Genomic DNA, 11,796 nt, shown 5'->3' on the forward strand with positions numbered 1-11,796 from the left:
GGAGGAGGAGGAGGAGAGGAGGAGGAGGAGAGGAGGAGGAGGAGAAAAGGGGAAGACCATGTCCCTAACAGACTTTCTGGCTGAGGATGAGGGGAGGTGAGTTGTGAAGGAAGCACTTTGACCCCAAACCAGTCAACTGGACTAATGAAACAGATGCTCTGGCAGGATGTGCCCATACACTAGTTAGTAATGGCAAGGATGTGCATCAGGGCCCTCTGATTGGCCGTTCCACCCTGTTCACTGCTCCATGCACTGCTTGGGAACCCAATGTCAGCTGGAGTAGTCTTCCAAATTGTTATGCTCTACTGTTTTCCCAAGGAATCTGCCCTACGATGATGGGACAGACAACCTCCTCAGGAATTCTCCAAAGGACTAAACATCAGTGCAGCACACTTACCTCATGAACCCAGCAATCCAGACGGGTTGAAAGGCTTTGGATGTGCAGACTTGGAGGAGCTGGGTTCCCTGCTCAGTGCCCTCAGTCTCAGTGAGTAGTCTCTAGGAAACAGAAGGCCTGGAGGTGTTTTGCTGGAGGATAAAGACAGGATGACTGTTCTTTGAATACCTGGTAGAAATCAAGATTTTGACAAAACAGATGCAGACTGTAGGGCCAGACCAGCACAGACAGCTTTGATAACCATCCAGCTCAGAGAGGCAATGATCTCTTGGCGACAAGTATTGATATGATTAAGATTGAGACCAGTACTGGGATGGGTTTGGGTACTAGGATATGCATTGGGTACTGGGATGGCATTGGGTACTAGGATGGGCATTGGGTACTAGGATGGGCATTGGGTACTAGGATGGGCATTGGGTACTAGAATGGGCATTGGGGTACTAGCATGGCATCAGGGTACTAGGATGGGCATTAGCCAGAGTATGCATGACAATGGGGCTGAGATTGACAGATTCCAGAGGCTGCAGAGTCCATGACTGAGGCTGCGACTCCTTGACAGGCAGAAGAAGAACATTTGGTAGTGGAATCTGTAGGGTGATGACTACAGAGGAGTCAGGGGCCACCATGAGACCAGGAAGAGAGACAGGATGACAGGGTATGGACCCAGAGATGATCTCTCTCTCAGAATGATTATGGATGTGATGATAGAGGACTCCCCACATGACCCAACCCAGGTCAAAAGCCTCAGAGTACTCCTGAGGAAGAAGGCTCCTCGTTGAGCACTTCCGGTCCGGCTGAGTGGATTCTGTGGAGGAGCAAAGACAGTTGACACAGCTGCTGGAGAAGGAAACGGAAGAGCAGCAACAGAGAGGGCAAGAACAACTGCAGCCTCAGCTGGGTGAGCCAGAACTGCACCACAGGTCCAGAGGAGGAGGGGAGAAGAGGAAAGGGGAGCGGGCATGTAAGTGGGGGAACTCAAGGCATTTCATCTCATACACCAGAAGCCATGGCCTGAGGAATCACTGCTTTTCTCAAGGGAGCCATCTCTGACATCGTTGATTCCTGCTCCACCTTTTCCTACTGCCCTCCCCTCTGGAGGTCAGAGTGTCTCAGCTGATGGACTGGGGTGGTGAACAGGGGTGTGTAAATAGGGGGATTTGAGCTGCAGTCCTTCAGCCTTGGCTTGGGTGTTTTCAGGTGTCCATTGTAAAAGGACTCCAGACCTTAGCACAGCTGACACCATGATGGAAGCCCCACCATTCAGGTCATAAAACTCAGCATGTAGACAGCACCCCCTGACAAAATGGAAACAAAGACTTAATCCAACAAAGTCTCTAGTTCTCAGAAAGTCTCTAAATGCACTAAATTCTCTCTATTTACTTGTGTAGTTTTGCTCCTGATTAACTGTTCTAACTGAAGTATGTCAACCCAGGATATGGTTTTTGTGCTTAAAAGCTCACCCTGAGAAAGTCTCAGGGCTACACTGGGATACTGAACACCCAGTGTAGTCACTGGATGACCGTAAAGACTTCTTATTGGCATAAACCCATGGCTGAGTAGTCCTCTCGGTGGCTACCCCACAACACTGTAAGTTTCCTTTACTGGAATCACACACCAGTGCTCTGGTCTATCATGTGACCTAGAATGGTGTGTGGTTTTCTGCTTAGGAGAGTTGGTTTCTTGACTTTCTTCAAAAGTAGAGAATAATGGGAAGAGCAGTTGAAGGACTTGGTTTCCCTGGCAACACTGTAGCTTGACCTGTGTGCTTTGATGTGCACTGCTATAGGCACCAGCTCAAAGATGGCAGGTGTTCCTGTTGCAGGAAGTCAGGGTACCTGCAGGAAAATGATTCCCTGGTTCTCCATGTGAGCCCTAAGCCTGCCTGTGCAGGAGCGATGGTTTAGTGTGCTGCCTGCAGTGGGCATAGCCAAACCACTTATCCAGTGGACTTGATGGCCAGTAGCTAGAGAGTGGGCTTTAGAGAGATACCCGTGGTTGAATGCGGTCATGGACAATGAAAGGCAGTTTGCCCCTCTTTGTCTATTTTTTCTTCAGATAATGCATCCAAGAGAAAGTGGTTTCTATCCCTCTCTCCCACTTTGCTCCTCTGTTAAAATAAAACAAAGGGTTGATTGAAGCTCCTGAACATATGTGAAACTTGTACAAAGGTGTCTTCTGTGAAAATGACTCACAATCTGTAGACATTATTTAGGAGATGCCTTGAGTTGGAAAATCCCATCCTTGGGGTTGAGAGATTTTTGGCTTTCTCCAAATAAATTTACTCTTTAAAGATAAAAACAAGATTACAACAGGGTCATGCTGACACTGTCATCCATTTGGTCACATGTCACCATCTCTTGTGCTGTTGGTTGTTTCTTATTACAGTTTTCCCCAAAGGTCAGCAATATTTATTTAACCAAATTTATAGACAACAAGTAAGCAGAGTCAGTGGATTTGAAATCTCTCTCTCCCACCTCCCCCTCCTCAGTTGAGAGTTACCAAGGATCACAGGCTGAGTCTCATGATTCCAAACTAGCTGATATATCCATGCCACAACTTGTTTGACCTCTTACTTAAATATGGGTTCCTCTCTCTTCCCAAGTCAACTACTGACCCATCCTGACACACGGAGAATAGTTTTAATTTCATTGGTCCATCCTGTCACCTTGTCCCCTTTACAGGCTGGCTGCTTGTCAAGAGCTCTACCCACTGTGCAGTCACCACCACCATGCTCTGCATCATCCTCATCATCTCCATCATCATATGGGAGCTGCCTGATGGACAAAGGGGGAGCTGGTACAGCTGATGCTGGACAGAAAGGACTGTGGCTCACAGCATATCGTCCTGTGGGGAGGGAGGCCATGGAGCCTCCTTCTCCAGCCCTTCTGTTTCCTTGGCTTCTCATCACCAGCACAGCCCTCTCTGTTCATACCCACAAACCACTGTGTGGTTTTAGACCCATCCCCATATTCTCTAGTCCTCTCTGGTCCCTCGGTTCAGGCTGCTGTCACATCTTTCTTTGACACTCAGTCCGTCCATATTAACTATACAGTGAGACACAGAACTACACACTGCTCAACACTTGGTTCTGTGGACTCAATCCCACACTCTCTGCTTTCCAACCTTCACTTCTGGTGCTGTGATAAATACCTGACAGAAGCCAGGGAGAAGAGAAAGCTTTCATTCGGCTTACAGTCCCAGGCTGTCTGTAGTCCATCACTGTGAGGAAGTCAAGGCAGGAACTCAAAGCAGATACCTCAGTGCATCCACGGTCCAGAGTAATGAGAAATGAATTTACGCATGCTTATTGGTGCTCAGCCTGCCTTTCCCTTAGACAGTTCAGAACCCATACTCAGTGAATAGTGCCCCCCCCCCATGGTGGAGGAATTTACCCACCTCATTTAGAATCATGCAGAAAAATCTTTCCCAGACATGTCCACAGGACAGCTCAAGCTAGATAATCCCTCACTGAAACTCTCTTCTGACATGATTCTAGATGGTGTCAAGATGACAGTTTAAAACTAACTACCTCAATCCTCTTCTAACAAGATGTCTTAGTGCCTCAAATCTGTCCAGATCATCTCCATGACCTCCATGTAGCTGGGGGAGGCTGTCACAGGCACCTAGAGGGTCTTGTGGATCTGGTCAATCTCTCTCAACTTCTCCTCCAGCTCCTGAGCCAGGGCCCGCAGATCTTCAGCCAACTCTGATTTTGCTCCATCATATAAATGCATTGAGTCCCTTACAAGGCAATACACATCCAGTGCAAGGAAGGCACCCGCAACAGCGGCACCTCTGATTCTGCCTTTTTTAGTCATTGTCAGAGCAGTGCCCTCAAAGACATTCTGCATCTGGTTAGCTCGTTGGGCAGGGATTCTTCTAGTCATCATAAGGAGCTTGGCATTTGCCACTAAGTTAGGGTTGGTTCTGGCTGCCCTAATGGCATGAATGCTTTGTCCTAAAGTTTTCAAATTTTTGCAGACACCATAGGAGCTTTTAGAAAGTTTGAATGCAATCTCTCCCAGGACAAGAAGCGTCTTCATAACGTCCATGGTGTCTGACATCAGGCGCCTGGCTTCAGCCTCATCTGCCCACTTGCTTGATTCCTCCACAACTACAGTGGCGGCACCAGTCACAGTAGCCACTGCCCCCAGCCCCAGCCCAGTGGCTGAGAGCAGCAGACTGCCGCCTGCTGTCACAGGAGCCAGAGCTATACCCAGGATGCCCAGGACTCCAGAGGCAGTGCTGGTGGAGTTGGTCACCAGGTTGGAGATGGTACAGGCTCTGTGCACCTGGTCAAGGTGGTCAGCCAGAGCTCGGAGCTTCCTGATGTTTCCCTCCAGCTTCCTTTTCAACTCAGGAAAAGCTTCCAGAAACCTCTTCCTGTCCTGCAGCTCTCGTTGAAGCCGCTCTTTGTCCCCCAGGGCTGGGAGCCCTAGGAGCAGCTTACACAGTGCAGCTTCCTCATCCCTGTAACAGAAGAGGTCAGTGCATCAGAAAGAAGGCTTGTTTCACTGTAGGATGACCTATCCCCTTCACATCACAGACTTGTGTTATAGATCCAATGGGAAGGTATTTTACAAATGCAGGACTCTGCACTCCACAAGGAACACTGATGATCACAGACACTCCACGGTTCTTAGTCCATAGGTGTCAGTGTGTGAAGTCATGTGAAGACACACATTAGTGGCATGTCCATGACAAAGAAGCCTTCATCCAAGGCCTGTGCCCTCACTTCCAAATATTTGCCCAATGGGAATTCTGTAGATGAGCACAGGTTTGTGGGATCAGAGCAAAACTGGGGGCATTCTGGGGTCTAGGGGAGATGACCTGGACAATCCAGCCTCTGCCACCAACACCTTCCAGGCGTCATCTTTGGCCAACAGGAGCTGCAGGTCTCTTCTGCTTGCTGAGTCCTGCAGATACTCAGTGACTTCCTGGATGAAGTGTCTCCTCCTCAATACTTGGGAAGAAACAGAATGAGATCAGAGGACAGCATGGCCGAGTTTAAATTGCAAAGCTTGTGTGGCATTTAGCAGACAAGGTATTTAGCATCTGCCACTGGGTACCTGATGGAGTCAGCAGTGCTAGGGAATGAGTTGTGATCTTCATTTCATGTATAAAAGGCAGTATGGCAGCAACCAGTTTTAGAGATGAGCCTCTAGGAAAGTGAGGTAACAACAGAGTAGGTGATGTCACAAATATACATCCCTATTCATGAAAGCATGGTGCTGATAACAAGAAAGAATAGGCACCATATATATAATGTCATATATGTTTATCTGTCTGTCTCTATCTATCTATCTATCTATCTATCTATCTATCTATCCTGTATCTATCTATCTATCTATCTACCTGTATCTATCTATCTATCTATCTATCTATCTCAGTGATTCTCAACCTTCCTAATGCTGTGACCCTTAATATAGTCCCTCATGTTGAAGTGACCCTCAACCATAAAATTATTTTCATTGCTACTTCCTAACTGTACTTTTGCTACTGTTATGGATCATAATGTAAATATCTGTGTTTCCTGATGGTCTTTGTTGACCCTGGTGAAAGTGTTGTTCAACCTCCAAAGTGGTTGAAGCCCACAGATTGAGAACCGCAGATCTATCTACTTACCTATCATCACTGATCTCTGTGTCTGTGTGTTCTTCCTCCACCTGGTCCCTTCCCGCCTCTCTGTCTCCATGCACACAGGAGAGGCTGTGTGCAGACTCTCAGTTAGAAGGCTGCTGCTATAGACCAGGAAGAGCGCTCTCACCAACCAACCTGATTCCTTCACTGTGAACTTTAGCTTTCAGAACTGAGAAAATAGAGGTCCTTGGTTCAAGCCCTCAGCCTGAGGGATCAGGGTATGGCAGCTGAGAAGACTCATACCCTAGGGAGGTGTCATGGCACTGTGCAATGAAAGGAAATGTCTTCTGCTCTGAACAGTTGAAGCCTCAGAAAGTGACAGCTTTGCAAAGTGACTTCCATCTGCCTTAAGGCTCTTACATGTTAACACTGGCACCAGAGCCCCTGAATGGGACTTTCATCTCCTCCTCACAGTGTGGTGACATTAGTTTTTTGGATAAAGGCAGCGTGTCAAAGAAAACAGAATTCACAATGCAGAACTATTTGCTTGTGGGAAAAGAAAGGCTAGTTGTGGCGGTTTGAATGAGATGGTTGCCATAGGCTGATATATTGGAATTCCTGGTCCCCTCTTGGTGGATCTTTCTGGGAACTGTGGCCTTGTTGGAGAAGGCATGTCACTGGGGATGGACTTTTAGTTGTCAAAAGCCCACACCATTCCCAGTTAGTGTTCCCCTCCTCTCTCCCTCTGTCTCCTCCTCCCCCTCTCTTCCTCCTGCCTATGGATCAGATGGAAGCTCTCAGTTATTGTTCCAGTCCGTTCCTGCCTGCTGCCATGATGGTCATGAGCTCATCCTCTGAAACTGTAAGCCCCCATTAAACACTTTCTCCTACAAGTTGTTTTCATCTTGGTATCTTAGCACAGCAATGGAAAAGTAACTAAAATAGCAGTTGTCACTAGGGAGTGGACTATTTCTGTGACAGGCCTGACCATGATGTTTCTTGGTGCATGTGGAAGACTTTGGGGCTCAGGACTGGGAAAGTGGTTGAACAGAATAAGTGTGGGGGGGGTGTAAGGGGTCTTCCTAGTAGGAGCTTGGAAGACAACTGTGCTGAGAGCATGGGGTCCATGGAGGTCCAGCTCAAGATGTTTCAGAGGGGAATGATTTTAGTAACCAGGCTAGAAACCATTTTATGGTATTTTGACAAAGAATCTGTCTGCTTTCTGCCATTGTTCTATGAATCCACCTGAGGCCAAATTGAAGTTTTGGATTAATTTTATTGGCAGAGGAGACTTCAAGACAGACTGGTGTTGACTCTGTCATTTGGATATTATACAGATTTACAACTAAAAAGAACCAGTGAGCACTGTTTCTCTATGGCCTCTGAATCAGCTCCTGCTGTGGCTCCTTACCTCCTTGAGTTTCTGACATGAAGGACTTTGTTGATGAACTATGGAGTGCAAATGGAAGTGGAAGAAAGCCCTTCCTCCGAGGTTGCTTTGGTCACAGTGTTTGATTATAGCAACAAGAACACTTGCTCATATACTCACTGTAGTGAGATGTTATAGGAGATGAAGGGCTTATTCACAGGAGCAGCCAAGCATGTGAAACCTTGGGTGATCAAGGTCACAGACAAGAGTTTTCCTGTGTGGTGGGGAGTTTGGAGTGTCCTCAGACTTTGGGAGTTGTCACTAGGCCACATGACATGCTGTGCTCCACTTTTTCAGGCTGGAGGGAGGAAGGGATCCCTGAGCATGTCCCCAAGACAGAGCCAAAAGAGGACTCCTTATACACAGGTAGAGGGGACTCCCATTACTCCATTTTGGGGACTGTTTTTCTATCCTGAACTCAACAAGCTCTCAGTGTGGAGATCCAAGGTTCTAGACCACACTCTGGAAACAACCAGAGAAGAGAAGTCCATACCTCCAGAGGCCATGAGGATTGGAAGGTCTCTGGTGCCAGGCGTGGGGTCCTTCTCAGGTCCTTCTCACAGCTATCTGTGAGTCCGGGCTAAAAGGAAGAGGACAGTAAAATGTGAGATGGAGTGGAGACAGCTTCAGTGGAGGCTGGTGTCTCATGGTTCTCTCTGGATAGCAGAGCAACTAAGGACAAAGAGTGACAGGCCCTGGCTCTCCTGAGTAAGGATCAGTCCCAGGCCTCCCCTCAATCTTCCCTCACACTAGCCAGAGCAGAGAACTCCTTTCCTGCCAGGTCCATGGAACAGGTGATCACCTGGAGACAGCCATGGGAAGGGACTTCTGTGTTCCACAAAGACGAAGAGAAATGTTCTGGCACCCAGGGTGGGAACTGTGTGTAGCAATGGTGATAGTCAAGATTAACTGAAGGACTATGGTGCATGGGTCTGGATTGTCATGCTAGGGCTCGTGACTCTGTGAAGAGAGGACGGAACCCTGAATCTGCACACTTGCACTGGTACTCTGTGTGATGACACCTTATTACGGTGCATCAAGAAGGTCTGGCCAGAAACCAAAGCTGGTGCCTGGGTCATCCTATGACCTCCCCAACCTCTTACTGTGCTCTACATAAACATCTATCTCTGTAAGTCCTATCTGCACAGTAAGCTTCTCTAGTCTCAAATGTACCGAGGCACCTTGCCTTGGAGAGAAAGGATGAGTGCTATTCTTTCCCGAGTACTGCTTTACATTGAAAGGATAGGCCAGATGTCCTTCAACCTTCCCTTAAGCCCTCCTGCTAACCTCCCACACACAGAGCCTCTCATCACTGGCATCCTGTGGATGTGAGCCAGCAGGATGTGTAGGTGACCCCAGCCCTTTCCTTCCGTAGGCCAGCTGGAAGCCCAGGCTGGCTTCTCCCTTTCCTTTCCTGTGTCCAAGCTCTGCAGTGGGGCAAAGTGGAGGCTCTCTGCAAGTCTCCATTCCCAGTGGCTGTGGGAAGTCTTCTTAGAGCAAGAAGACAAGGAAAGCTCAGGACAGCATCAACCCGAGACTCTTCAATTAGCTCCCAAGTGTCCAGTTCAAGCCCAGTCAGATTAAAACAACAACAATAATAATCTTAAAGTTTCTAGGACTTTCTGTGCTTTTACAGGCACAGACATAATCTCTTCCATCCCCACCTGTGGTCTGGCCCTTGACTTTGTGATGACCTGGCTCATAACGCTGAATATGTGGTTGTGCAACTTGTCCTTCCATGCCCCACATGGCACCTTACCCCCCCCCCCCAACACACAGGACAGCCTGTCTTCCTACTCCACCCCTCACAGGCTGGGAAGAGCCTGGGGAGTCCCAGGGGAAGCAGGCATGCCACCCACCTGCTCATCCTGCCCCACAGAATCCTCAACAAGACTCAGATTCCCCCAGGGCCTAGCACAGGTGCATGCTCAGAAACCATGTGTGTGTGTCACCACTCTTGGGTACCTTGCATCTCACCAGTCAATATTTGTCCCATCTGGTCTTGGTAGCAATCACTGCCCTCGGCAGACCTCTGGATACACAGGACACAAGAACCAGTAAGCCTGTCTTCCTCTACACTCTTCATTTCCTCCATCTCCAAAAGAGCAGGGACCCACAACAACCACTTTCCTCTGGGAGCCTGCTGGCTAGGTCTCAGGCAGATTGGCACTTCAGCAGAATCCCGAGGACCTTGGTGATCTCATCTAAGGGGTTCTACCTTGTCTGGTGTTATGGCAGAGAGGGAGAAGGGCAACAACCAGAGCCGGCATGGCTGCAAGTCTAGTCTGTGTCCTGGGCTGATGTCTGACCTTGATCGTCTTTCTCTTCAAGGGTGGCTGGGAGGATGAGCAGGTAGGGGAGCTTAAGAGGTCCCCAACTTACCAAAAAAATCTTCCTGTGGTTGTGCTGGAATCTTGTCTTGCACATCAGCTCACTGGTTGCACATCAGCGTCCCAATAAGAAGCAGCTGACTGCTGGTTATACCGGGCAACTGAAAGTGAAAGTCTCACCTTCCTGAATAAAGCCCAGCCGACACAATAGGCACCGCTCTACAGCACCACCCACTCTAGTCCCACCCTCCTGGCTGACCCAAGGAAAGGAACAACCTAGCTCCACATCCCAAGTCCCTCTCTATCCCTGACACCTTGGTTGCGAGTTCTCTGTGCACTTCAGGAAGAAAGACCCGCCATCACAGATGATGGCATCATCTCTCCCATGACACTGCTCTCCCCACTTACTCTCTCCAGCAGAACATTTATCTCTCCTCTTCCTCCATCTCCACACAGCCCCTCATCCTGGGGTCTGTTGATGCATAGAGTAGTGCAGTTGCGTTCACCAAGTCTGGCACCTGCATGTCTATCTACATGGGTTTCTTATGTCTCAAGCTGCTGTGATGCACCCTGGAAACACCATGCATTGCTTCCTCTCAGAGGGCCCCAGCATTTCCCGTAGCAGACTCCCCCTACTCACACTACTTGGGGTCAAAGTCCACTGCCCGGCTGAATCTCTTGTGTCTAAGCTCACATGGCTGTTGAATAGTTCTCCCTTTTCTCAGAAGGCACTTGAAGCAAGGCTGACTTCCAGGGATCAGCTCACCATTACATCAAGATGGGCATCATCCCACAGGTATGTCCTTGGGGCTTGATGGCCATCTCAATCCAGCTTCTCAGAGAAGGACAGCAGGTGACACTTCATGCTACTGCTGGCAACTCTAAATTTACTATATATTTGGAGTTCTAGAATCATTTCTGAAAAAACTAAACATCTCAATGTCTTGTCAAATCAACACATCATCATTATTGATAATGGGGGGGGGGCGGATGTGTTTTTTTTTCCAGGTGGGTGCAGGTATATTACGAGGTAATGGCTTTCATACCACAGTTCAGGAACCAGCAAGACTCAAGCCAAGATCCACATTCAGACAATAGACACTTGGGAGCGCGCTTTCCTTTTTGAAGTTATTTTTTTTCTGTAGCCCTTCTTTTTTTCAATTCTTCCCTTTTTCATCTGCTTGGCTTTATCTCGACAGTCAGAGGACACCACAGTGAGATGCACAGAACCATGAAAATGTCCAAGAAGGCTATGGGGATGGCCATAATGGAGACTCGCTGATCAGGGCATAGAATGGACTGGAAGACTAGTACACTCTTGAATAGAGCCAGGGTTGGGGCTGTAGAATCTGTCTGCAGATTCATGTGAAAGTGATACATATGGGTATCAACCTCCAACTACACAAGCAGAGCCCATCCTGAAGATCTACTAAAGAATGGCTCAGTTGACCTGGCAAGAAATGTCACCCAGGGTGGCTGCCACATCAGAGGTTGGGATGCTGAAAAGACCTTTGGTCCTGAGGCACTTGCAGCCAATGGGGCTGTGATCTTCTTTATTATTATTAATACTTTACTTTTTCATAGATTTAAACGGGCCACCTATCCCCATCCATTCCTCACTATCTAGTGGTTGCTTAGCTCTGTGAATTATTCCACCACAGTTTCTTATCCCCATCTGAGCCTTAGTGCCTAGTTCTGTCACTCTCTTTCTCTTTCACTGCCCGAGTTCAGGTGGTTATAGCACCAGTATCCTTCTATCCCACAGTTATTATACTTTTTTCACATATGTTATAGTTGTGTGGCTTGGTCCCCTTATGGGACTCCTAACAGCAGGGACAGGGGCTGTCTCCAACTCCTTTACTGGCTTTTGGGACCTTTCTTCTCATACTGGATCTCCTTGCCCTGCCTTAAAACACGGGGAGGTACTTAGTCTTACTACAACTTGATATGCCCCGTTTTCTTGATACTCAAAGGAGACCTGCCCTTTCCTGGATGGAGATGGAAGAGGAGGGGTTTGGGGAGTGGAAGCGGAAATAGGGGAGGGAGACTTGGAATGGAGG

The 11,796-nt window shown here is 48.2% G+C and overlaps 1 protein-coding gene across 1 annotated transcript; it reads right to left on the reverse strand.

Moving 5' to 3' along the window:
• Nucleotides 1–3,992: 3,992 nt before the first annotated feature.
• LOC118575346 (apolipoprotein L3-like) lies at nucleotides 3,993–9,881 on the reverse strand. Its single transcript, XM_036175928.1, has 4 exons — nucleotides 9,789–9,881; nucleotides 7,900–7,986; nucleotides 5,228–5,360; nucleotides 3,993–4,867 (listed from the first exon to the last, which is right to left on the reverse strand). Exons 2-4 carry the CDS (start codon nucleotides 7,910–7,912, stop codon nucleotides 4,021–4,023), a joined length of 993 nt encoding a protein of 330 aa, XP_036031821.1. The 5' UTR covers nucleotides 7,913–7,986; nucleotides 9,789–9,881; the 3' UTR covers nucleotides 3,993–4,020.
• Between the last annotated feature and the right edge of the window lie 1,915 nt (nucleotides 9,882–11,796).

This window comes from Onychomys torridus, unplaced genomic scaffold (genome assembly GCF_903995425.1).
Source record: "Onychomys torridus unplaced genomic scaffold, mOncTor1.1, whole genome shotgun sequence".
Taxonomy (NCBI): domain Eukaryota; kingdom Metazoa; phylum Chordata; class Mammalia; order Rodentia; family Cricetidae; genus Onychomys; species Onychomys torridus.